At 37.3% G+C, this 26,658-nt stretch overlaps 1 protein-coding gene across 1 annotated transcript in view; it reads right to left on the reverse strand.

The window, feature by feature from the left end:
- The window catches only part of LOC105380970, a 151,107-nt gene that overhangs the window by 53,933 nt on the left and 70,516 nt on the right, over nt 1-26,658 (reverse strand). The window contains exon 3 of the mRNA XM_048628257.1: nt 23,732-23,834. Within this exon, the coding sequence (XP_048484214.1) occupies nt 23,732-23,834 (103 nt within the window). The remainder of the gene's footprint in view (nt 1-23,731; nt 23,835-26,658) is intronic.

A 26,658-nucleotide genomic window follows, 5' to 3' on the forward strand; every position in this document is an offset into this window, starting at 1 on the left:
TAATTAACTGTTTTGTCACTCTCTGACAGAGAACAATTTGATCTTTGACAGAGAGTGACAAAACAGTTGAATAACTAAAGCGTCCAGTAACTTTTTTATGAATAAGGGGGTAACTCTGTAAGCATAAAAAAAGGCTTTCTGTGTAAAGAGTGTTTAGATAATGGCTAAGTATGCTATACATTATTAACTACCATTGCACATTGCTAATGTTCAACCGAGGATGTATTATAAAAGTGTACCAAGACGAACTGTCAAACAAAGTAAAATTACTGTTTTCCTATAATAATTATCAGATCATACCTAAATATAAAAAAGGTTGTCTGGTTGATATTTTATTGAAGCTATTTGATCAAAGACTTTTCACCATCTCTCAAAATCACGCTCTTTATTTTTGATACTAGTAGATATGATTATGACTTTATTGATGGACTGTAAAATAGTTTGAACTCCCAACCCTACAGCGAGACTGTTTGTGCTCGGGTAATCCGTGACTTAGCTGCCTCAGTTTTAGATAGAGCCCCTTGAGCCGCCATTGCTCAACGTCACTGTAGCGCCGATATCTTTGACAGCTAAGTGTTTTGCAGAAAATACTCCTTTAGGGTCCTTACATAGAGAATCGGGTTCCCTGTATCTACCTGTACCGGTAACCTGATTATGCGAAAGCGCTCACTCACGGAGCATTTCCCGGATTTTTAAATGTCATGAGCGCTTTCGCATAATCAGGTTACCGGTACAGGTAGATACACACCCGATTCTCTATGTAAGCACATTTAGAAGACTATAGGTCCTCTAAAGGGTTTACAACTACATTCCTGCTTCAGGTAACGAAATCATGCTACTTTTTCACTCCCGGCGCAAAAAGGAGGGTGTTATAAGATATTTTGTCTGTGTGTTTATGTATCTGTATGTGGTAGCGTAGCTCCAAAACGTCTGATGGAATGTTAAGCTATTTAAATTTTTTGATATAATATTCCCCGTATTTCAGATTCCTAGTATTTCATATTTGATGTTTCCCAGATTCATTGTACTAGTTTTAATAAAGAAAAGTAACCACAGGAACCATCAAGACACACAAAAACTGCACTTAAAAGTTCCGAAGAGCACAAAAATAAACATTTAAGTACTTCCACAGTTTCTCTTACACAAAAAGCTCTGGAACACTCTCAGTATATTTCAAAGAAGACATTGGAATACATTCTAAAACTATAAATTAGCCGGAGCTTTTGTGCAAGCTCCGGTGGAGCTTACAGGAGGAAGGAAGCGAGATGAGAGACGAGCTTTACTGTCATTACGTCGTAATACTACTTGTTTGCTTACTGAATAAAGCCTTCATTCTTAATTTACTGGCTGATGAATCTTATTTATTAACGTATACTTTTACTGCACAATCTACATAATTAATAATGTATAATCGAAATTAATTTTGGACTTAATGCTAAAGTCATTTTCTTCCAGTCAACCTGCAGGAGGTTCTGGGAAGATGTTCTTCAGTGGCAAACACGAGGCCCCAAAACGCGTCAAGGGTTTGTCACCGTGGTGACAGACAGGATTAGCCAGTCAGAATAACGTCAGTCGTTGACTGCACAGAACGTATGTAAAGTACAGTGATATTTTCTCAAATTTCCAAAACCAACTGATTCACTCCTTTTGGCTTACTATACCACTTTTGGAACACCCTGTAGACAACACTTAACCCTCCACGAGATAAAATGTCTAGCTGTGTGTCTAACTTACACAATGTAACGGAAGTATGCGTAATTTAAAACAGTTTACTATCCAGCTGATATAAATTAGCTGCAGAGCTCTGACGCCGTCGTCGGAAGGAAACACTGTGAATATATTGTACCAGTAATGTATACAGGGTGTTGCAAAATTGGAATATTGTACAGAGTGTTGCAAAAAGGGTATACTAAGCCGAAACCTACATGTGCATCATGGTATATCTAAGCCCAAATTTTTACTATGGAGAATGACCTTTTTTTTCGCGAATTTTGAAATTCTTATTTCAGTTTAGGGCTTAGATATACCATGCTGCACATGTAGGTTTCGGCTTAGTATACCCTTTTTGCAACACCCTGTAGTAGTCAGAAAGCGGATGACTCAGGGGGTCAATCTGAACGACTTTTGTTCTAGGATTTTAGAAATTAGAGCAAATAATACACTCACGAACGATGACCAACTTCAGTAGCAACAGAAATATTTTAGAGAACGCTACCAATTTAGTATTTTACGATAGGTAATTTGGCTACCACTCTTCTATGTACGGTGGCCTGCGCCTAAAAGTATATAGGCGGAGTTTTTAAAATAGCGATCTCAAGCTCACATGCTGCTCAAGCACATCCACATAAACACCACTGCTACACACATCACACACAACACGTCCCCGGATTTATAACAGATGTAGGTGGTCCCTTCATCATCAGTGATCGCTATTTTAAAATTCCGCCTGTATACTTTTAGGCGCAGGCCACCGTACCTACTTAAATTTTACGAATTTCGCCTCTGAGATAGCTAAACCTTAAAGAAAGACAAATTATACTTTAATAGCAAGCCAAGTTCGGGATAAGCCTATAATTAGCCAAGTTTAATTACTTATTTTGTGATTGAAACAGAGACTAAGTTAAGCAGTGGTTTATCTATTCGTAAGCATGCATTAGGGGTCACTTTCACCAAACGCTAGACATATGTAAAATAGTATTTAAATCAAATTTTAAATACATTTTGTACTGACAGACGTATGACAGGCTACTAAATACGTTTAGCGTTTGGTGAAATTCCACCTAGGTGTTATAAGTTGCGTTACTGTGTGAAGTGCATAACTATAAAATAGGAAATTTAATGTTTTTTTAAGTATTAAATTCAAATTCAAATTCAAATTCAAAATCATTTATTTGCATGAACGTAGGTACACAAAGATGTTACAAAAAAACAGAGAAGACCTGCTACATTCTACCCTTGTAGGGCGTGCAAACATATTATTAGTGTGAAATCATGCAAGTCTGAGAATAAAATTGTAAATGTCAAAGATATACCTAAATAATAAAAAAAAATATTAGTAAATAATAAACATGCATGTCAGTAGGTAGGTACATTAAAATTTGTCATTAAAAAAATCATCTATACTATAGTATGTTTATGTACAACCTCCTATTTGTATCTTGTATAATCAATTATTTCATCATGTTAATTCTAGGTATATTTACCTACCTTCGCTACATACCATTCGCTACATATGTATTATTATGTTTATATATGCTAATGTATCTTTCACGGTGAAGCATAGTAAGGGATTCGAAAAAGCCAAGTACTTACAGCCACACAGAGAATAGAATAGTGGGCCAAACGTTCTTTAGACGAAAATGCTTCGTACCTTTTAGTAAGCATCCACTTTATGAAAATCTGTTTAGTCGGATACCTACGATACCGATAGGTGGGTGCTTAGTAGTGCTTTGCTTACCTTAATTGTCCTTTGCTCTAGCTTTGTTTTATTTATTTAATAATCTTTACCCGTAAAGAAGAAAGACGACCGAATGGCGTATTGGTTAGTGACCCTGACTACTGAGCCGAAGGTCTCGGGTTCGATTTCCGGATGGGGCAGATATTTTTTTAAACACATATATTTGTTCTCGGGTCTTGGATGTGCCCGTAAAATGGCAATAGGCCCGCCCTCTATTACATTGGGACTAACATAAACACTGGCGAAAAGTGGGTGCAGCAATGCACCTCTGCCTACCCCGCATGTGAGTACATTAGTACAAGGTGTGAGTGTTTTATTTTTATATTATATATTTTAATAAGCTTTACCCGTAAAATAAACCTGTGTATGCATCACCTGTATTGTCACGGATACTCAACATACTACATGGAATTTTATCCTCTGACCTATTTGCAGAAAATATGTAATAACAATCCATGTAGGGTGCCCGCACAAGCCCGACTTTTTGTAGGACCGATAAATAATCGGACCGATTTTTCTTTCTGATCTATCTTTTGTTTTCTTTAGGTTTCTTATTCTTACGCTGTTTCTTCTCCTCAGTGACTGAGCCTTTGCAAAATGGCGGTAGACGTCTGTGTGTGGTAAATTTATAATCTTGACAATAAATATTTCATTGTAAAGTTTTAGGTTGAAAAAGATTATACATAATATATTCCATTCTATTTCTGGCAGACTTTTTGTAGGACATGTGTGTTCCACTATTACAATTATTACGTCATATCCTTCTACAAAAAGTCGGTCATCGACTGTCGGTCTTGTGTGGGCACCCTTAAATCGTAGTTCCATACGTTAGTCCGGGGAACAAAGAGCGGAAAATCATTGTGCCAGCACTCACGAGCTCACAACTCAATTCAATTAAGCTTGTACCAGATTGAATTAATACTAGTAGCTTAGTATCCCTGATGGAAATGTAGCTTGACATGAAATAGGTTATGTTGGTGTCTCCCGCTTAGATTAACAATATACTAAGAAAATTGAGTGTCAGTGCAATAGAAGGGTGGATTTCAACAAGTCCTAAAAAATCTTCATTTCCGTGGACTTTTTTATCTTTAGGTTTTTCATATTTTAAAAGCGCTTTTATTAAAGTTTTTGTTATGGTTAGTGTTCTTACTTAATGGCTAGCAGATAAGTTAAAAACTTAACGAGATACAGATGATCAAAAATTTCGTGCCACGGCGATGACACATGCGTTCACGGCAATGAAATAAGCGTCCACGGCAATGAAAAAAACATCCACGGCAATGAAACTAACGTCCACGGCAATGAAAAAACTGTGCTATGGATATGAAATAATCAATCCAATGCAATAAAAAAAATCTGTGATGGAAACACAAACTTAGACAAATTATGTATGGTAGAAATATTTGGATAGATATTAGAACGAAAGAAAGAACGACAGTATGTATAAAATAATAAAGAATGTAGTATGGAATTCTTTAAGTAGTATTATGGGGTTCGTATTGCGACTTATAAAAACGAAATGTTTAATTTCACATTAATATCGTTCACAACATATAATTAACCTTACCTATTATAACATCTATATTTTCATAAAGTATAATATTATACATGTTGCCAGTGATGACCTACGGTGCCAAGACGTGGTCTTTAGGCCTCTTAAATAGGCTCAGAGTCACCCAGCGATCTATGGAAAGGGATATGCTCGGTGTATCGAATCAGAAATGAAGAGATCCGTAGAAGAACCAAAGTAATCGACATGGCCTATCGAGTCAGTTAGCTGAAATGGCAGTGGGCCGAACACATTGCTCGAAGGACTGATGGTCGGTGGAGCAGAGAGTCCTCGAGTGGAGACCACGTACCGGCAAGCGCAGCGTTGGGCGGCCCCCCGCGAGATGGACGGACGATATAGTCAAGTCCGCGGGGAAGCACTGGATGCGGGCCGCCTCCGATCGGACAAGGTGGAAATCATTGGGGGAGGCCTATGTTCAGCAGTGGACGTCCTATGGCTGAGATGATGATGATGATGATGATGATGATGATAATAATATTATACAGTATACGAACTGTTAAATTTATGTAAAGTTCATAAAATATATTATGATATGACATGATCTGTGCTGAATTACAAATCAATTACAAAACCTAAAGATAGGTGCAGTTAGGTGCACATGTTCGTCAACAGCGAAGTGGGGCACAGCATGTGCACTTAACCGCTCCTCCTCGCTTTCCTCGTCATCGCACCTATCTTAAGGTTTTGGTGCAAGGGGTCTTGATGGTGTTGTGTAATTTTACACAGATTACGTGATATGATAGAATATTTTATGAGCTATATGCTAAATTACAGTGAAACTATAAAGTCCTGAAATTAAATGAGGGCACTGCTATCTTTCATGTAGCAACCCTATATAGCGAAACATAACTGACTTTGATACTTGAAATTTTGCCTGTTAACTTCCTACCTATTTATGTATTTTAAAAACAACTTACCATCCACAAAAAAGCTGTTATACAAGCTAGAAGGTGTTAATATGAAGGCTATACTAGTGAAACCAATAAATATTTATTTAGATAACGTTATTACAACTGTATAAAAAAACTGGATCTGTTGACGAAGGGCACACATAGTAAAGACATCAATTTCTCTTTTTGGACGGCCAGTTCTTTTTCTTCCAGGAGTTAGAAATATTCCATATTTTGCCCTCTTTGGCACGCTGGTCCGATATAACTTTAAAATAAAATAAAAAAATCTTTTTGAGTGCATTGTGTACAATGCCCCCCAAATTCACACAATGTGAATTTAGTAAGTAAAAAAATATATATCTTCAAGTATCAAAATGTTAAGGTTTGACTCAACTGAAACCAGATGAAACCTACAATCAGTGGTATGTAAACAATGTTCGACTTGGGCTCTAAACCTAGGTTTATCGATAAATGAAGCGGTGGTACTAATAAAAAATGAGTTATTACAATTTGTACAATGCTACATACCCGTCATACACGCTGTACGAGCGTACACATCCTCCAAATTCGACAAAATGTGTCCAGCTTGATGTTCCGCTAAACATTGTATAAAAACTCGATAAATAACTTCACTAGCTTGACTACGAATATTTTTCTTCATCATCCTAATTGCAACCAAGCGTAAATTGTTGCTTTTATCTAGATTATCCTTATAATTAATAAGAAAATTCAAAAAAACAGCCAACCGCCTATTAACATAAACAATTGTTATGACTTTTATGTTTCTTTTCTAATGGTGCCAGGCTCCTGAAAATTTTAGTTCCTCAAACATTAATTTCAGGACTTTATAGTTTCACTGTAAAGTATATTTTAATTGGTATAATAATATGAAATGTATTTTATCATCATCAGCCTATAATCATCCACTGCTGGACATACGTCTCTCCCAAGGAGCGCCACAACACTTGGTTCTCGGCCTTCCTAATCCAGCTACTACCGGCTACCTGCCTAAGCTTGCACATTTTGACAGCTATGTCGGTAACCTTAGTCCTGTGATGGATATGTCTGTGTCCTCTTTTCTGATACGGTCCATTAGAGAAACCCCAAGCGTAGCACTCTCCATAGCACGCTGAGTGACTTTAAATCGGTGGACCAGTCCCACTGTCAGTGACTACGTCTCTGCACCATACGTCATCACTGGCAGGGTGCACTGGTTGAAGACCTTTGTCTTCAGGCTCTGAGGAATGGCCGAGGAGCATATATGTGACGATGATTCCCGAATGCAGCCCAACCCAGTTAGATGCGCTTTTCAGCCTCCTTCTCGAAATTGCTTCTGCCTAGCCGAATAGTCTGCTTGAGGTGGACATATAGTTGTCTCACCAACGATCACCGGCTCCCGTTTGATGTGAACATTCTACATGTCTTGCCCAAGTTCAGACCGAGGCCTACACGTTGGCAAGCAGCATTTAGGCCACTTAGCACCCAGCTGAGTTCCTGCGGAGATGTATATTCTATGCTATTCTATTATCTGCTGGGGGTGTAAGTACCTGCACCTGGCTCTCTCGAATAGAACCTTTGTGCATATATCCAAGGTCTAAACTGCCTTTTTAATCTTGGACCATTTCCGACCACGCTGGTCCACTGCGGGTCGGTGGGTTCACATATCTAGATGTGCTAAATCTAGATATGCAGAATTCCTCACGATGTTTTCCTTCCCGTTTATACATCGCGATACGCGCCCGTTTTATCGAACTGCAAAAAGAGGTAATTTGACAAGTCCTGTAGGTAATTTCAGTGATCGGTATTACCTGTACTTATTACAAAATATGGTAAATATATTTTTATTTGCCTAATCATACATACCATGGCGATGAAAACATATGTCACGGAAATGAATAACCTGGCCACGGAAATGAATAACCTGGCCACGGAAATTAACAATCAGGCCACGGCAATGAATACACATTATTTTACGAGACATGGCGATGAAATTTTTTTCATTGCCGTGACTTTTTTTTCATTGCCATAGCAAATTTTGGCCACGGAAACCACGGAAATGAAAGCATGGCGATGAAAATCAAGCCATTAAATATAAATAACAAAAAAAGTAATAACTATTCGAAGAAACAAACACTTTATAAGATGAATATTTTCAAAATGCTTTCTTTTTAATGCTTACTTAAGAAGACAAACTTAATTTTATAGAAGTTATATCTATCCACGGCGATGAAAGAAAAAATGTCCAGTGACCAAAAACAAATATAACTTTCACTATAGCGCGAAAACGTGGGCACCTGTGTACCTCTTTCCACGTCGAGTAGTTAGGTTACACTTGTAAAAAACGATTAGCGCACCGAGGGGGGGACCCAAGTTCATAGATAAAACAATATCCTTGATCATGTTTAGGTCACGGCGATGAAATGTAGTTCTGGGACACATGAATTTTCACTTACCGTTCGTTATATTCTTTATTTATTTGAATAAATGTATTTCGTAACAATACTTTAACTATTAATGTATCAAATGAAACTAAGTTTAAATCTAAACACTCAATATTTTTTCATCAATGAAGAATAATACAAAACGAGATGACCTGGGGACAAACACGGCAATGAAAAATTTGGAGGTTTAATATTTTTTTGTAAAGTATCCATTAATCCTATTGATAAAATATTTAGTGCTTCATATAGATTACTATTCCACATAACCGGAAAAAAATATTAGAAAATTAAAACTTTGTTTTTTAGTACCGATTTCATTGATGCCACGCAAATTTTGGCCGCGGGAAATTCACCCAGAAACATATCGAAAGGTTACACTCCACCTTTTAATCACTCTCTCTTATTTTGAATTAGTTCGGTTGGATGATTTGTGACCTTATTAATTTGGTACAATGGCTATCATTAGGTTGAACTTGAAACGGCCAGGTGTTGCAAAAAGGGTATACTAAGCCGAAACCAGCATGTTATATCTAAACCCGAATCTGAATTCAAAATTCGCGAAAAAAAAAACTTATGTGGTTTACCCTTTTTGCAACACCCTGTTATTAATCTAAGTGAAATAGGTTATGTATGTGCGTACCTATGTGTCTCGCGGGACTAGGCATACATAGCTGGCATTAGCTAACACGGGTAATATAGTTTAGTGACGTAATTTGTGTAACAGAGTCGTTGCAATAGTGTATCAGTTTCAGCTATTTGGGTTGTGGGGCCGTTTTTCTAAGATTGGATAATTCTAACACTCAGTTTCTAGGCTATATAGTTGATATTGACTTCACTCGACTGCAGCCGATAGCGTGCAGTCGACATCATGACTGCATGCAACTGCAAATTCCCTTTTTGCAAAACTCTTTATATTCAACTGAATATAAAGAGTTTTGCAAAAAGGGAATTTTGAAATTCTGATTTAATTTTTGGGCTTAGATATAACATGTAAGTTTTGGCTAAGTATACCCTTTTTGCAACCCCCTGTATAGCAACGTCGCTACGATGCGGTTTGTCAGTGGTCAGCCTTCTACATATCTATCGGACTAAAGGGCGTCCCCACAGGGCGTCCCACACTTCGTTGACACAGTAGCGTGAAAAATTTAGCTTCACTATTTAATTCCGGTTGACAATCACAATAATGTAAATCCACGTAAATCAAATAACAATGGGTTATTTCCAAACGTCAATTTCAGGAACATTAAGGGTGTTACCACAAAAACTTAAACAGTGTTCAACAGATGTTTAGCGCTGTCAAACGCCTACAAAATCTGTCAAATTTCGTTTTAAACACTTGTTAAACAGTGTTTAAAGTTTTTTGTGGTAGCACAGTTAAATTTGCGACAGGAGGCTTTCAATTTATGCCGCGTCCAACAACAGATTGCTTTGCAGAGGATATTGTGAAATGGCCCAGAGATGAAATATTATCCGAAATCCAGTGTAATTAATGTTTCGGTTCATAAGTCAAGTATAATAAATAGATCCCTTATCTTTACAAGTAATCGAACTTAAGGCAGTTGAGAAATAAAGACCATCAAGTTAGGCGTAGCACTTGGGGTAGCAATAACTATGACCCATTTTTTTTTATCTAAAACGGTTCAGCCGTTTGAGAGTGTGGGAGCTACGCTTTCACAAATAGATACATACGCAGCTACACAGACACGTAAAACTCATAACAACCCTCTTTTTCATCGAGGGTTTGCGTCTAAAGTTAATACTGTTAACACTGACCTAACAACTGGAATATCACTGATAAAAAGGCACCCTGTATACACTGGCCACATGCAGTGATATATTTCACTGCCACATTTCCACTTCGCAGTGAAAAACAGAGTGTACCGGGCCGTTGTAAATCCACCAGAGAGCTATACAGGGTGGCGATTTTTTTTTGGATAATGATTTTGAATCATAATGGACAATTATACTATACTATAATTATGTATAACTTTGAAAATTAGGTAGGTCTGTATGTATGCTTGAAAATATATGAAAAAAGAAACCTAAAATATAGCAAAAGTAAATAATTAAACCATAACTTTAACGGATCAAAGTCACAACCTGATAAATAAAAAATTGAATTTTCCACTTACAATTGTTTCAAAAACATCCTTTACACTTATCTTTTTTGTGCTTCGCCTTTAAAGTAAAACAAATGAGGCGGGCTTATTGCCACAAATAAATCTCCTCGAGCACTGTATGCGTTTGTTAAACATCGCGCGCCATTACGAATGGGTGTTTTTAGGGTTCCGTGAAAACCTGAAAAACAATACGGAGAACCCTCAACCATAGACTAATACACTAATATTATGTCTATGCCTCAACCGATCACATTTTTTTCCGTTCGTCTGTCTGTCAAGAGGTAAGCAAGATCCTTTATTTATATATTTATGTATAATGTATATCATTGTCCTTCAAAAAACATCCAATAGTATTCTAATACCATTTTAGGGCTTCAAAAGTAAGTATGACACTAAAAACTATCCCCATTTCAGTAAGAAAAATCATCATCATCATCACGACCCATCACGTCCCCACTGCTGGGGCACGGGTCTCCTTCCAATGAAGGAAGGGTTTAGGCCTAGTCCATCACGCTGGCCTAGTGCGGGTTGGTGGACCCCAACACAAGCAACCTTGTGCTTAGTGAGTTGTCGGGTAAGTGGGCAACCCGACTGTCAGATGTTTTCAAGCCGCCCGAAGGCCTCTAGAAGGACTAGGCTTAACTACGTAAGAAAAATGGATAAGACATTATAAATTTAATGAAGTATGTCATTGACAAAATTATAAATTTAATGAAGTATGTCATTGACAAAATTTATGAAAAACAAAGTTATACATATATATTGAAATACTTACAGAATATTCAATGGTACTGAACCCTTCCTACGTAATTATGAATCGTACTTTACGGGTTTTTTATTTACAATAGAAGTTTAAGGGTGCTTTTCCACCAGAGATGTGCTATGCAGCTATGCTGCGAAGATGTGATATCTACGCTACGAAAATATGTGACCGTTTCCACCAATACTACGCTAGGTAGCTGTGCGAGGAAGATGCGCTACGAAGATGCGCCGCCGCAAAGTAGCTGTGCGAGAAAGATGCGCATCTCGAGCTTTTTGCTTCCACGATGGCATGTCTACTTTCAGTGAAAAACGCGGGCATACTGTAGGTCTGCTCTGCACATACATAGCTACACCACTCGCGATGGTCCATAGCACATATCTATAGCACGCATCCATAGCACACATCCATAGCACGCATCATTCCATACAAAAAACATATCTTAGTTGAATCCGTTTCCACCAGTGCTAAGCTATGTGCACCAATAAATATGATTGGTGGATATCAAACGCATCCATAGCATCGTAGCATAGCACATCTCTGGTGGAAAAGCACCCTAAATTTGTAAGGCTCGTGCAGAGTTTCGGTTGTGGACGCTGAAGCATTTATATTGTTTGAACAAAATTGTGACCCTCGTTTGTAAAACCATGGAAATGGCAGCACGAGTAAAATAGAAGCCTTGGTTGTTTACATATAAAAAGTGAAATTTATGTGCACCCGAAAAAAATACTATTTACACTCACGAGCAATGATAAAATTCCAGTGACAATAGCACCAAAATTAATTACGCCGTCTGAGAATAATTATTATGCATAGAACGGTATTCGTAACTATACTATGTCCATTATATTATTGGTTTTTTGACATTTGAAATCCCATACATATTTGACGACTGCAAAGGAAAACCAACTTTACTTACCAGACATAAGGAAACGTTAAAAATACAATAACATAGTGGAAGCTGTATAATTATACAGGGTTTTGCAAAAAGGGTATACTAAGCCGAAACCTACATGTGCAGCATGTTATACCTATCTAAGCCCGAAACTGAAATCAGAATTTGAAAATTAGCGAATTTTTTTTTTCACGACGACCGAATGGCGTAGTGGTTAGTGACCCTGACTACTGAGCCGATGGTCCCGGGTTCGATTCCCGGCTGGGGCAGATATTTGTTTAAACACAGATATTTGTTCTCGGGTCTTGGATGTGCCCGTAAAATGGCAATAGGCCCGCCCCCTATTACATTGGGACTAACATAACACTCTGGCGAAAAGTGGGTGCAGCAATGCACCTCTGCCTACCCCGCAAGGGAGTACATTAGTACAAGGCGTGAGTGTGTGTGTATGTGTTTTTTTTTCATTTTCCATAGAAACTTTGTTGGTCACGTGACTTTTACTATGGAAATATTTTTTTTTTTCGCGAATTTCCAAATTCTGATTTCAGTTTCGTGCTTAGATATAACATGCTGCACATGTAGGTTTCGGCCTAGTATACCAATTTTGCAACACCCTGTATAAGTGGAACTTCTTCAGTGCTCGAGAGTAAATTTTGAAAAAGCTACAGTTATAAAACCGATGCATTTCGCGATGAAATAACTTTTTTAAATTTTACTGCATAATATTTTTGTACCTAATGAATGTTTTAAAATTTTCTGTTAATTTGTTCCTCCGATTTTGTTTGTGTTCTATGTGTAAATTGTATTTTTAATGTGTAAATGTAATTTTTAATGTTTTATATTATGAGTCCGTGGTTACTTGAAATAAATGAATTTATTATTTATTATATTATTATTATATGGCCGGATTAAAGTCTGTATTGCTCAGTATTTATGTTAAAAATACTACAGTGAAGCTATAAAGTGGATTATTTTCATAGTGAAATATAGTTTTGTTTAAAATGATTCTAACTAGGCAGCATCAGAGGCGATTCTCGTGTGATAAACACACACACACATACACACACTCACGCCTTGTACTAATGTACTCCCTTGCGGGGTAGGCAGAGGTGCATTGCTGCACCCACTTTTCGCCAGAGTGTTTTGTTAGTCCCAATGTAATAGGGGGCGGGCCTATTGCCATTTTACGGGCACATCCAAGACCCGAGAACGAATATCTGTGTTTAAACAAATATCTGCCCCAGCCGGGAATCGAACCCGGGACCTTCGGCTCAGAAGTCAGGGTCACTAACCACTACGCCATTCGGTGTCATAAACACAGTTACTAAAAAAATTATTTTAATAACGCGAAGTTTACATTATTTTACAGCGAATATGGCATGTCTACTTAAAAAATAAAGCTGTTTCTAGCGAAAATAAAATACTTACTTAATTAACTAGGTTTTAGGAGGTAGGTTCTAAAATTTCTCTTTTAATTAACCGATTCACCTGGCAGTTTCGGAAAAAATATTTTAAACCTGACTTAAGTAATATGGTATTTTTTCTCAATTGCCTGAATCCTAAAAACATTTCCATCTTATTCCTACGCGCTGCAATGGTGTGTTTGTTCGCCCTGATTTGATCTTCCGTCTCTTTCTGACTCGTTCTGATTTTCATGAATATGAAAGCTGCTATGTACTTACACACGCAAATATTAGCTTGAATAATTTTGAAGGCATTTATAGTTCAGTATAATGACTTAAAATATTGAAATAAAAGCCATAAGATGAGTGTAAAATGCTATAATTCTTATCCCTGATATTCCAAATTACTTAGCCCACGCTCGCGAGGAAAAATAGTAGAGCATAAAGCGACAGCGATTATAACCTTAGGCCCTGTTTCACAATGTCTGGTTAGTGGCTACCTGTGAGATAAAATACATGCTGTCACTGACAAAAAAAAAATAACAGAGAGTGACGGCATGTATTTTTATCTCACAGGTAGCCACTAACCAGACATTGTGAAACAGGGCCTTAATGTAACAAAGTTCCTTCCACATTAAAAAGGTCAGGAAATCATTAGAAAATAAGTCTTTCAGTGCCTTAAAAGCTTTCATTATATTAAGGAGCTTACCTCATTACGTTTACAGATTAATTTCAGTCGACCGCAACAAATGAATTTCAGCTTTACTGAATTTGTGAAGTGACTTAAGTGATCCTTTGTCCGATAGAACTCCGTAGAAAAAAATCAGCAGAACATAAATCTGTTTTCGTTTTTTAAAGTAACTTAGGTACTTTGTTACCTATTTGTTTGTAATCATTTAAAATAAAAATAGACCTTACGACATTTTTTTATCTATAATGTTGACAGTCTTTCCCTGATATATGCGCACAGGTTTGGGAACATTACCATATTATTATTGGAAAAGAGTAACCTACTATCAGAACAAAAAATAAATTTTGTAAAATTCGCTCCAGTCTAAATTAAACGCCACCAGATAAACATTTCAAAATGGAGGCTGCAAAAATATATTTCCTGAATATATGCATTCATTTTGCCAACCATTTGTACGACGCATGTACAAAATGTAACCTGCCGCACGTTTTCAGTTAGTAAAACAAACATTTTTTCAGGCCATGGATTCAGTGAAAAGATTTGTGTAAAGTTGAAAAATATCACGTTGGGTGAAACGTAATAGATAGATAGATAGATAAAGCGTTTATTTGATCCACTTTCTTACATACACAACAAATCAAAATGAACATAGTTGTACTTATAACTAAATAGTAGCTATGACAAAGACAGGTTTGTACTTAACAGGTTGTGTGTTGAGGCGGACAAAAAGGGTGAAGTAACTCAGCGTGGATGTTTACTCTAGGAGCAAACCGTTGATTTTTAGTTACCTCTCATTTAAATTGTTCCAAGGGTGCCTAAGTACTTAAATTGTGAGCAAAAAAACTACTTAAAAGTATACCGTACTACCACAAAAAACTTTAAACACTGTTTAACTGGTGTTTAAAACAACATTTGACAGATTTTGTAGGCGTTTGACAGCGCTGAACATCTGTTAAATACTGTCTAAGTTTTTGTGGTGAGGCCCATAATGTCTTGAAGAAAATTACCTATGTTCGTTTGATAATATTGTAAAGGTTAGGATTCCAAGCATTTTTTTGCTGTCAATAGATACTTTTGACGAATCCCGTATAGTCCTGATAGTATTTAAGCTGAAAGATCTAGGTTTAAACCCCGACTGGGGCAATTTAAACTCTACTTTCTCTACAACTATGTTTAAATTACATGTAATGTTATTGTTAGTGTCACTGTTATGGTTATTATCTATACAGGCTGATGCAAAATTGATGTAGGCCGAAAGGGGGTAACCCAGCTCATCATTCTAAATAAATTGATTTTGTTCTACAAATTTAATATTATATTCGTAAAAATGTTTACTCCACATAGCAAGTGTCAATGGCAAAGTTTTTTTCGCGAATTTTCAAAAGGTTTTTTCTGAGTCACCGTCTTTTGCCTTACTATAGGTACCTATTTCGCAACACCCTGTATATTTTACGTGACTTAGCTGCTCGTACACTGAGTAGAAATCAGAGAAATAAGCTGACAGGGCCACATCTGTCCAGGGACCGATAAGCGACGGCGAAAACGAGTACTAAAGCGAAAACCGCTACATAATGTGGGACACCCCCCACTCTATCTAGTTTTTAGTCGCACACTCGCAATTTGAGTTTATTTTTTTTAAAAGCGTCCTCTATTCCGCAACTTGAAAATAATTTTTCAGCGGTTTTTTTTTCACTTTTTCTGCGGGAACAGGAAGCTTCATAATTTTTCAAAGAGATTTATTGGTCTGACATTCATTGCTGTTGAAACTGAAAATTTAGTAGAGGTTTTTTGCAGAATATTTCATTAAGTTTTTTTTTTGTTAGTTTGTCTGACAGTTTATATGATAGTTTCCAATATGAATATAACTCCGTTAGTTATCCTAACTAATATTATAAATGCAAAAGTAACTGTGTCTGTCTGTCTGTCTGTCTGTCTGTTACTCTTTCACGCCAAAACTACTGAACGGATTTGAATGAAATTTGGTATACATACGGTCTAGACCCTGGGAAAGAACATAGGCTACTTTTTATCCCGGAATTTCCACGGGAAAACTTTTTAAGGCGAAGCGAAGCGCGCGGGAACAGCTAGTTTAGAATAACTTTACCAACGTAAAAACCCCCGACATTCAACACTAAAATTCGGATCTTTTGTGCGGACACCCGATTTTGATAAAATATGGCCAAGAATACTCGGTCGGTTTAGTCGTTTGGAACACGCTACCAAAGCCAGATACACACATACAGACTGAACTTATAACAGCCCTCTTTTTGCCGGGGGTTCAAAAACCTGCAGGCCCTGCTTTGTTTATATTACTTGTAATAACCCAAGTATTCTGGATTTCTCCATAGAAATCCTATTCGCCGGCTGTTATGTAAATAAGGTAAAATGCAAATAGGATATTTGTGTTTTTAAATAGCGTCTTTTCCAAGATTATGTTGGATTATTACTGAAATGCGAGCCGTGGTGCCGCGATGGCTAAACGGATGAGGCATCGTCCTCTCATTCGCGTGGTCGTGGGTTCAAATCTTATGTACTTCTATTCTATTCTATTCTATTCTCTGTGGGGGTGTAAGTACCTGCACCTGGCTCTCTCGAATGGAACCTTTGTGCATATCCCCAAGATCTAAACTGCCTTCCTAAGATTAGACCATTTCCCACCACGCTGGTCCACTGCGGGTTGGTGGGTTCACATATCTAGATGTGCTAAATCTAGATATACAGGTTTCCTCACGATGTTTTCCTTCACCGTAAGAGCGATGGTATACATTGTACTTAAATTCAGAAAAGAACTCATTGGTACATGTCAGCGCCGGGATTCGAACCCGCAACCCGTGAGAAGCGGGTGCTTACCCGACTGAGCTACCACCGCTCCGATGTGACTTATGTACTTACCATTGAATTGTTTTCAATAAAATAATATATTTTATAAGTACAATCAAACAGTGCTCTGACGTGTCAACACAAACATCATGAAACCAATCTAAATACAAACATTATATACAGTAGAAATTACAGAATAGGCGGTCTTATCGCCAACAGCGATCTCTTTCAGGAAACCTTTTGGTGGAGGACAGGATGAGTTGAAAGTGTTGATGATATACAAAAGTTTTGAATGTACGGTGAGCCTCATAAGTATCTACTTATATACACTTTTGTACCTTGTCAAACTACAAGTACAAAGCCCCTTTGTACACAATAAAGTCGAGGGTCTCTATTCTGGGTGCAATCACAGTATACCTAATTGCGACCCAAATTAAGTGACTCCAAAGTACACAATAACTTGAGTGAGACCCTTTTGGCATTCCGCGGAGATGTTTCTGTGGTGATTTCCAGTGACAACTTTGTAGTAAAAAGGTTAGGAAACAATCCCCGTTTATGTATGTAATAAATAAAATACCCAGGTAGGTTATATACATACACTCACGAGCAAAGAAGGTGAAAGGAAAACTTAATTATTACAGAAGGCGTCATTACGTTCGTTCGTGACTGAGGTCACAACACTAAGGGCCAGCTGAAAACCAGCGCTGTGGCCTCTCTGGCCACAGCACACGCTGAGCTGGTGCCTTTTTGACGCTCTGGACAGCAACCTTGTTTGTTTGTATTGTATTATTTTCTGTTTTTTTTTTCATATATATTTTTTGTAGTATTCTTTTTCTTTTTTGTTTCTGTTTTTATTGTTCAGTGTGTCAAATAAATGTTTCTTTCTTTCTTTCTTTCTTCTTTCTTCTTTCATTAAGTTAGTTATGGCCGTTTAGGAGTAATTTGTTGATTTTCTCAATGGAACTTTTTCATTGCCCGTGAGTGTATTATATTATCCGCTATAGGTGCTTACATGTTGGATTGTGTTGGTTGAGTTTCGGTCAACGCAAGTCTAGGTCAGGTAGGTTAAGTCTAGTTTCATTATTAAATTATTAAGTAACTACCAAATAGGTAATAAGATTAAAACCTGATAAAATTGCACACTCTATATACAATTTTTTTTTTTTAAGATTTTATTTTCACTCCACAGACTTTATGTCCGTGCCTTTTTGAGAGATCAATATAATATTGTGAGAGTTAGGTTGTTTTTTATCTTCATCTTTTAACTATGAAGATAACAAACAACCTATACAGTTAAAAATACCTACTTTTTTCTATTCAATTTTATTCCAGCCATTTCTACCCAGTGGAAGACAGATGGGAGATAAAAACTTTTAGACAGGTTGTACCTCAAAAAACTCAGGACTCTCACAAAATTAAGTCTTAAATTGAAGTGGTAAAAAGGCAGAATTTCCACAGGTCAACAAAAACTTAATAAGATATGAAACAGCGGGTCAACTGTCCCGGGCGAATTGAAACCTGCCCGGGGCTTTCCTGACCGTCTTGTGCGGGTTTTGCAATTTTTTTAAACGAAAAAAGTTTTGGTTTCCATCTGTCACCTGCATACATTATCTGTCAAAAGTTTCATGATAGTTTCCGCAAGAGGCGCCACTTTTTATGCGAGAAAACGTAAACTTTTATAGTTTTCGATAAACTATCAAACAACAACAATAGCATTGTCAAAAGCCTTAAAAATATGTTAAATTCCGTCTGAAATGCATCATCATTTTTATATAAATAGTTTAAATTTGGTACTTACAAATACAACTTTTGGTACTTTAATTTGTGTATTTACTCACTAATTTCAGTGTTTTGATTCGATTCGGAAATTTTAAAGTAGGTAGGTATGTCTTATTTAGATTTAATTATTTTCTCACTTGTATATTATTACCTATGTAAAATTTATTGTGACTTAATATAAATTTTGTGTTTATTGTGAGTAAATTTTAATTTTTAATTTGATTGACATTCCATGTTCTATGGATCTTTTTATGTGAAAATAAATGTATTATTATTTATTATTATTATAATCCGTGGATCAGTTGGCCAACGCCCACGGCCGCCGAGACCAACGACCGATAAAAATGCTATTTTTCTTGAGCTAATTACAGAAAAAACTTTTCTCGTCTCATGTAATTTTCTTCGCGTCCATTTTCTTATAATAAGACAAGAAAAATTCTTTCATTTTCTTCGTTAATCTGTAATGGGTTTTGGTGATTGTTTAATTCACTTTTCGTGTTTTTATCTGATTATGGAGATAATGGTGGTGTTTAAGAGACTAGGCGGGTTGATGACTAAGATAAAATACGAATTGACGTAATTTTTTCTTCGCTGTATTAAGCGATTGCATACATTGTAGGTACATAAAGGTTTCATCGGTACATGAAACCTTCAATGATTACTTCAGAAATATTTCATGGTTTTGAGTTCTCTCTAGGCCTCCTGCCCGTCTAGGTTTTGCAATTTTTGAAAACTATAAATGTTTACGTTTTCTTCTGTCATCTGCGTACATTATCAGTCAAAAGTCGCATGATAGTTTCAGCTAGATGCGCCACTTTATATGCGAGAAAACGTAAACTTTTATAGTTTCCGACAATCTAACAAACCTATACTAGACCTACTGGACTAAAAAAAAAAATGATGTTCAAGATAGTTTCTACTCGTATAGACACTATCCCTATGCTCTTGCATGCTACATGTTATGAATAAACATATGCAAGATAGGTAGGTAAGTTCCATGCATGAACGCATATGCAAATATGTGCTCATAGTTTCACAGTTACATGGTAGAATACAGGGAAAAATTAAAACTGAACAAAGTCACTTGGCACTGCCGACACCAAACGACCCAATATTTTTCAAACACTTAATTAAATATTTGAACAAAATTTTACCGTTTTTAGTTGATAGTATCCTGCTGCTATGTTAAATGTACTTCAATGTTGCAGAAGGCGTCATTCAGCTAGCCTTTTCCGTTTAGGAGTAATTTGGTACTTTCGTCAGTGGAACCTTTTCATTGCCCGTGAGTGTATATATATATTATTATTTTTTATTATATACATGTTAAGTTAATGTATATTGTGTGCTTGTACTGTGTGTTTGTATGTAGTTTTTAACAGAATCCCTATCCATTAAGTTAAGTATAATAATTTGAAATAAGTAAGTAAGTACCTAATAAATAAAAAAGTTTTTATACAAAACTGGAACGGAAATGAACACAAGTGGACGGAAGTCGCAGCGAGGGGCAAATTGGACCAAGATGAAATCATTTATAACCCTCTTTCCCTTTACAACCGTTGATCTTGTCCGGAAAACTGACATTAGGAGGGGAAATAAGTTCAGAAATAGTAGGTAATATTAGGAATGTTTTTCCTCGAATCGAGCAGTGGTGGCGTAGTGGATAAGGCCTCGTCCTCTCAATGGAGAGGCCGTGGGTTCAAATCCTGGCCTGTACCAATGAATTCTTTCAATTGTGTTTTCAATTAAGGAGTTTTAGTACAATAATACCACGTGCTCTTACGGTGATGGAAAACATCGTGAGGAAACCTGCACATCTAGGTTCTAGATGTGTATCCTAAGTGCATTGTACTTATCCCAAAACGGCGATATGGTTCGCAACCTATCACGTAAGTACAAATGTTCTGCGAAAAGTGGGTGGCTCGCTTGTGAGCCACCTCTGACTACCCCTTCGGGGATTACAGTCGTGAGTATGTATATATGTTTTTCCTGAAATAAGTGATTTGTTAGAAAAAAAAATTGTTTTAATCGTAAAACGTCCATCTTTTTATTTATTATGGTTTACAATTCATTATTTAATTTAAGCGGTTGAATTCCGTAAAACAGAAATATTATAAAATAGCGGTGTCCTGCGGTTTATTAGGGAAAATAATTTGGAAAAATTATGTACTAATTGCCTTACACCCCATTTATTATCCGTCAATTCATTTTAATCGGTTTTACATGGGAATAAGATATTTTTCCTCAATAAAAGGTGTAATCCAGGGTGTCAGCTAACTCCATACTAAATTTCATAAAAATCGCACTATATACCTACTCACAAACTTTCGCCTTTGTTATATTAGTAGGATAAAATAATTATCTATTGCTTTTCGCCTCGATATCGCGACTACGGGACGGAAAAGGTTAAATACCCTATAAGTAATACCAACATATTCTCCCATCACTAAGGGAAAAGAAACTCCCAAAGGAGGTCAGTAATAAAACGTCGGAGGCTCTGACGGCATCCATTTGTGCCCTCGATGGAGGATGGAGATTGCAATATCCCTTGTACCCTGTTATTGACAGCCTCATGGGGGGTCATTCTATATACAGGGTGTTGCAAAAAGGGTATACTAAGCCGAAACCAGCATGTCCAGCAGCAGCGCCTTTTTGCAACATAATAATAAATAAATAAATATGTGGGGACATCTCACACACGGCCATCCGACCCCAAGCTAGGCAGAACCTGTGATAGGGGTGTCGGACAGCTGATATATCTAAACAAATACATATATAGATACATACTAAATATAAATATCAACACCCAAGACCCGAGTACAAATATCTGTTTTTAAACAAATATCTGCCCCAGCCGGGAATCGAACCCGAAACCTTCGGCTCAGTAGTCAGGGTCACTAACCACTACGCCATTCAGCCGTCCATATGACGAAAAACGAACGAAAGAGAGCTGTCGTGCAATCGGCACGTTTAATACAACGAGATAGAGTCGTGGCTCGCGCAGCAGCGCTCTAAAATTTAGTTTTTCGTCATATACAGAATGTTGCAAAAAGGGTATACTAAGCCGAAACCTACATGTGCAGCATGGTATATCTAAGCCCGAAACTAAAATCAGAATTACAAAATTCGCGATTTTTTTATTGTTTTCCATAGAAACTTACTACTATGTACTACTAGACTTTTTACTATGGAGAATGACTTTTTTTCGCAAATTTTGAAATTCAGTTTCGGGCTTAGATGGTACCATGCTGCATAATATTTAGGTAGGTTTTTCAACACCCTGTAGAGTAACCCCTCAGGTCCTGTTGGGTACTTCAAAATATCATAATCTGGCTTGTAAGGTAACTTCTTTGTATGTCTCTTGTGATTTGGATTAAATAACGTAATTCGATGTATTTTTTTTTAAATCTGGTGAGATTATTCAATTAAATGTAAATGCCGTGGACTGTGGAATGTTTTTCTTTGAGTAGGATTTTCTATCTAAGTACATTAAATAGTACTTATACTTCCCCTTCAGGTGGCATTTGAATTCCACCCTGTATATAAATATGAGACTCGAACCCGGCACTTCTAATGTCATCATCCCTATTACAAAGCCAATAAGCCATCTTAACTAATCCTAATCCTAACTAATATTATAAATGCGAAAGTAACTGTGTATGACTGTCTGTCTGTCTGTTACTCTTTCACGCAAAAACTACAGAACGGATTTGAATGAAATTTGGTATACACAGAGACCCTGAGAAAGAACATAGGCTACTTTTTATCCCGATATTCCCACGGGAAAACTTTTTAAGGCGAAGCGAAGCTCGCGGGAATAGCTAGTACAATCTAATCTACAGCCCCAATAGAACTAGTATTAGTATGAATAATTAATTTGACAGAGTCCCTTGGGTTCCTATATTGTATTACGAAGTGGCACCTGCTCCAAATAGGCTAGGCTGACACCAATTACTATAGTGCCCTGTGTAGGATTTATATTTTTCCAAAACGAATAAGATTATACTTACTTTTTCTTCTGTTATAGGTTTTACGATAATTTCCGTTAAAGGCGCCAGTTTTTTATTTTAATATTACGTAAAAATAATTTATGGAAGCCTTGCTTTTAGATAATTTAAGACTCGTTTATTTATAATTTTCAAGTATCTAAGTAGGTACTTGTTGTTGTATTGTTAGAGTTTATCCATTGTTATTGTGAGTATTTCATAAAACAAAATTATACAACCAAACCTATATTAAAAAAAAATACGAAACATTCTATCCTCAATAAACAGAGGTTTATATAGGTAGAATATTTATTTTAGCTCGCTGCCGTCGCCCGGGATTGTTCCGAGGAGGCTGGCAGAGCGTTCCCTCTCTGTATTGGCTGATGCGCTAGCTGAGATAGCTGCATATTCATGTTTGTTTTATGGCACTACTAATTAAATGGTATTTAGGGTCAATTCAGACGTACCACAACCACACCACAACCACAACCACGCCGTGTGGTCGGGCGTATATTTTGTATTGACAATGAATAATCCAATTCACACGTGCCACATTTTGCCGTTGTTATCGACCACCTGTGTAATACGACCACATCGCAACCACATCGCGTCGGCAACGCCGCCACGCGGCGGCGGCACCGCGGCCACCTCCTCTCTCTATTAACTGCATACGACCAACATCGCAACGACAGCGACAACACAACCACATCGGCATTTTGTCGCTGCCACAACGAAACTGCAAAAAGCCGCTGCCACACAATTCACACGTAACCACAGCTTCACCACATTATGTCGCTGCGACGTGGTGTGGTTGTGGTACGTGTGAATTTACGCTTATTCATAGTTCAGATCAAGTTTTCGTAGATCAAGTAATCTGAAATAAATGAATTTAATTAATTAAAAATAGTGAATGTTGACTTACCTGGCTTGATGCAGGACATCCCGCAGGCTCCGTCGCAGAGGCACTTCTTCTTCTTGCTCTTGCAGTCCTCGTCCGACGAACACTTGCGCAGACACTTCTGGCCCTGGAACAAACGTTTACTATTCATCATCATCATCATAATTCTTATACAGGGTGTTGCAAAAAGGGTATATTAAGCCTAAAGCAGCATGTGCAGCATGTTATATCTAAGCCTGAAACTGAAATCAGAATAGAAATATCACGTGACCACTAAGTTCCTATGGAAAACGATTTTTTTTATTCGCCAATTTTCAAATTCTGATTTCAGTTTTGGGCTAATATATAACATGCTGCACATGCTGGTCCTAAAAAAGGTCCTATAAATTGGAATTAACATGAAGAGGGCGTGAAACTTGGCAGTTTTTGGAAAAAACGCTTTCAAACGGAAGTTATGTTTTTTTTTAATTGGCGGCTCTAGTTGAGCTTGCGTTTAGTGTAAATTTCTCCATAGTGGGTTAGAACCAGGGATTATTGCTTGACTTTTGACACATCTGTCAAGAATTAAAATGGAGATGACGTATAATTGATTAACCTTTCCCTGGTTACGATCTAACCGACTATGGAGAAATTGGAGCTTAGTCTTAAACGACAGTTGAAGCTCTAACTAACCCTTCAACGATTACAATCGTAATTAATACAAACACTTAGGCTGAGTGCCATGTACAGGGTGTTAATCAGCCAGAGCATGCAGCAATCGGGCCGCAGCCTTAGATTAACAATATACGGACAAGATGGAATGTCAGTGCTAAAGAAACGTCTCGCCCCACTCCTACCACTGAACTCTTATTTTGAATTAGTTCGGTTAGAAGAATTGTGATGTCATTGTTACAACGGTTTTCATTAGGTTGAACTTGAAACGATTTGTCAGTAAATAAAATGGGGTCACATTTTTGCTTTGTTTTTGTAAGTGACCATCTGGTTCGTATATTGTTAATCTTAGGCCACAGCCTATTAAATCTGCATGTGTTATCTGCAACCACAGTAGCCGCAGCTGAATTAATTTGCATGCCATCTGTCAGGCTGTGTGTGATTGCTGTGCTCTACACTCATTTCCCTCACACTTCACTCAATATTCTGTCATATTCATTGAAATTTGTTGTCTATGTCTCTGTGATTTCAAACAACCTCAAACAACCAAACTTTTTGGTTTTGAGGTTGCCATGGTTACTATTTCTACCGAGGTTGTTTTTTGACATACGTCATTGAAAAAAAAATGCCCTTTGAAAAACAATACAACGAACAAGATGGAGTGTCAGTGCATAAGAAACTTCTCGGGAAATAACATATCAATTTCTAAGTAAGGCCTTATTTTAAAATATTTTGTTAGAAGATTTTTCACTTAATTCAATAGTTGTCATTAAGTCATTAGGTTTAACTTCTTGAATCTACCTCTGTGGTCTAGTGGTCGAAGCTCAGCTTCATCACCCAGGGATCCCGGGTTCGATTTCCAGGTAGGGCCATAAATTTGTGTTTCTATATTGCGGTTCCAAGTTAGGTTAGGACATTAAATTTAAACTTTTATCTCGGTTTGACATTATATAAAACCCAGACAGTATTTCGCTTATTTTTTTATGTCACACAACATCTAGTTCGTATATTGTTTATCAAAGGCTCTGTTCATTTTTCCATCTTGAATCTTGACAGAATGAGTGACAAGTAAACAACCCGTTGCCTGGTTACCGGTCTTAACCAAGTCTTAGCGGAACCCCACGGCAGCAATCAAGTTTATCACCTGATCAAGGGAGTTAACCCCGTGATTTAGCATGGTGGGACACTCACTAACCTTAACGGTCCAACATGTAACCAAACCGAGGTATTTTTAACCTAACCGAATGGTGTGAAATTAGCCCTTAGGTAGCTAGATATTATAATAGGGTTGTTGTATGTTAAAATCTACGTAATTAAGTTTCCAAGAATATACCGACCCGACACTGAAGGATCAAAATAGCTCGTCAAATTACTGGAAATCATTCGTAGGACACTCGAACACAAAATAACACTATAATAGATTTTTCATTTAGCTTACTGAGTCACTGGAATTGTTAGAATAAGGCCCTGTCACAATGATTGTCATGAATGCCAATGAGGCGTTTGTTAAAAAAAAAAAAAGTTCCTTTTTGGAGAAATAGATGGCGTTTTCTGGGGTTGTACCAACTTTCAAACCCTCAGAACACACTCAGATCACAATATGTTATTCTGTGAGGCTAACGAAATGTGAAAGTGACGTAGGTAGGTAGAATTGTAGTATTATTTTCTCTATGATGTCGATGTCACTGTTGCTTCAGCGTTCAGTGCGATTGTGCGTACAGCCGTTCTTTTCAAGTTTTCTCAGTTTCCTTGTGTTTCTCCTGTATTAATTGAGTTGTAGTTGAGCTATCTGCTCCTCCTCCCTTGATACTGTAGAGTTAGTGCACTTGAGATAGTGACTCTTTTGAGATAGTGACTCTTGTGAGATAGTGACTCTTGTGATAGTGACTGCTATACTGTAATAATGCCTAAGGACTATGGATCATGGTCCCTTGCCAATCTGAAGATACAGTTACGAAAACGGAATGCCATAGAGAAAAGAACACTACGTGACGGCGCGGGTAGAACTATTCACAGAATACTTAGCACTATCCCAAGCCACATGCAGTCTGAGCCTCGGAAGGATGGCTCGCGCTACCACCCGACATTTAATCACAACTAGTGAGTTCTTATTCTGAGTTTAGTACTCTTTGCTCTCTATGTAATTTTTGACAGTTGGTACACTGCGTTTTCACGCCATCTATCGGCTTACCCAAAAGCTCAACTGACAGCTGTCAAGGAAAACGGCTCATTCACAATGTCTGGTTAGTGGCTACCTGTCAGAAAGAATTCATACTGTCACTGTAAAAAAAAATAACAGA

The sequence above is a fragment of the Plutella xylostella genome, chromosome 20 (genome assembly GCF_932276165.1).
Source record: "Plutella xylostella chromosome 20, ilPluXylo3.1, whole genome shotgun sequence".
Taxonomy (NCBI): domain Eukaryota; kingdom Metazoa; phylum Arthropoda; class Insecta; order Lepidoptera; family Plutellidae; genus Plutella; species Plutella xylostella.